A 1,895-nucleotide genomic window follows, 5' to 3' on the forward strand; every position below is an offset into this window, starting at 1 on the left:
AGTATGTACCTCAGTGAATATAAAGTATCATTTAAGATTCACCTCAACTTTATAGATTATAAGACATTTTGATTTAAGAAATGTTAAAATGTGAAAAACAAGTACATCTTAGAATCACTTATATATGGTAGAATTGGCCCTACTTATTAAATGTATTTTAAGTTTATTAGTAAAATAAAAATTCTTTGTGATTTGGCAAATATCTAGAAATACAGCCTTCTTCATTTTCACTAAAATATGAAAATAATTGATTAGCAACCTCCACAACCTAAAAATCTGATAAATGACTTTAAATTCTTCGTTTTCCATAAGGTTTTAATTTTCCCAGAATTACATTCTATCTAATCTGTATGTATTATTATTTTTTAAAGTATCTGACTTTATGATATTACTATGGGTTTACCAAAGCTGTATTCATCAAGTATTTATTTTGTTTTCTCAATCACAGAATTTCAGGTTGGTACTTTCATTTTATTTCAGTAGTACTTACTTGTGTGTGCACTTGTATGTATGTGTGTTAATTCCTTTAGGGATTCCAGGATTACAACCACATTATATTAATATTATTGCCTTTCATGGTAACCAAGATAATTATATATTATATTATCACATTTCATAGTAGTCAACATAAGCACACTGATACTTAAAGTCATCCAGGAGCAAATTATGTTTAACTTTCAGGGACTTACAGAAAATATATATTTTAGTGCAAAGTAACAAAAAATAAAATTTCTAAACTTTACCACTTGGTCAAGGGAATAATTCAGCTTTTTCATTTTCTACTGACATATATACCAGAATAACATACTCAGATCTCAGCCACTGAATTTAAAACTTGACCTTACCTGTTCTCCATTTAAGCGGTGAACCTCTACCAACTCAAGGAAGATTGATAAACGATGGCTTGTATCAACTTCAGTTTTTCTGTATTTGGATTTTGAGAAAGCTCCAATTCTTCTCATTCCTGGTAAATTCATTGCCATATGCAGAGTTTTAATTGCTTCTGTTATTTCTCCCATTTTCTTTTGTGACTGAGCTTTTATCAAATGATATAAAGGATATTCTCTCACCTGAAAAATATTTAGTAATGCTTCCTTGGAGTGCCTACATTAACACATAATTTACAATCCATAAACATTAAAATAATAGGATCATTGAGAACAGTCCATCTGTGAGTGTATGCATGAGGTCTATTTCTGTCCTCTTCATTTATTATAATAATTAGATTCAAGGAAATTGCCACTACCTAACGTCCTCCCGGATGACAAAGAGGTTGATTAGGTGTTTACTGCTATGACAGAAAAGAAAATGCACAGTTTATAGGGCTGGCAAATACATTCTAAGAAATCTGAGCTTTCAGGAAAGGAATTTCTTTACCTGGGACTTCTAGTACTGATAAAAAGTTATCAGATTTCTAGAAACAGTTTTCCCCTTGATTTCCTTTATTTTTTAAGGTCGAAAATTTCAGGACACTTTAATCAAACATTGGCTTTACCCTTTGATATTACTCCCAAACATGTAATAACAAAGCTTCTATCTTTAGTCTGGCAATCAACAGTATAAACAGAAAACATAAGAGAATGACAAAAAGAATGACGAAAAAGAAGTCAAAGGGAAGGAGATGATCCAGAATGAGGTAATGTGGCAGCCACCTAACGATCAGTACGCCTACAGTCCTCCTAAGGCAGAAGTTCTCAACCTTAGCTACATATCACATGTGCCTCTGGAGCTTCCTGTGAATACTCATGCCTGAGCTCCTCTCTCAGAAACTTCCATTCACTGGGGCTGGGGCACCAGCCCTGGGGCTATTACACACCATGGGTCTTGAAAAACACAGCCCCAAGAAGCAGCTGATATTTTCTACAAATCTTGACTAGAACTGGAATTCTCTACTT

General features: G+C 33.1%; 1 protein-coding gene across 1 annotated transcript in view; it reads right to left on the reverse strand.

Moving 5' to 3' along the window:
* Positions 1-1,895, reverse strand: part of TTC21B (tetratricopeptide repeat domain 21B) — a 113,158-nt gene that overhangs the window by 40,823 nt on the left and 70,440 nt on the right. Inside the window, 1 exon segment of the mRNA XM_012655822.1 lies at positions 846-1,104. Within this exon segment, the coding sequence (XP_012511276.1) occupies positions 846-1,104 (259 nt within the window).

This window comes from Propithecus coquereli, unplaced genomic scaffold (assembly GCF_000956105.1).
Source record: "Propithecus coquereli isolate 6110/MARCELLA unplaced genomic scaffold, Pcoq_1.0 Scaffold49, whole genome shotgun sequence".
Classification (NCBI taxonomy): domain Eukaryota; kingdom Metazoa; phylum Chordata; class Mammalia; order Primates; family Indriidae; genus Propithecus; species Propithecus coquereli.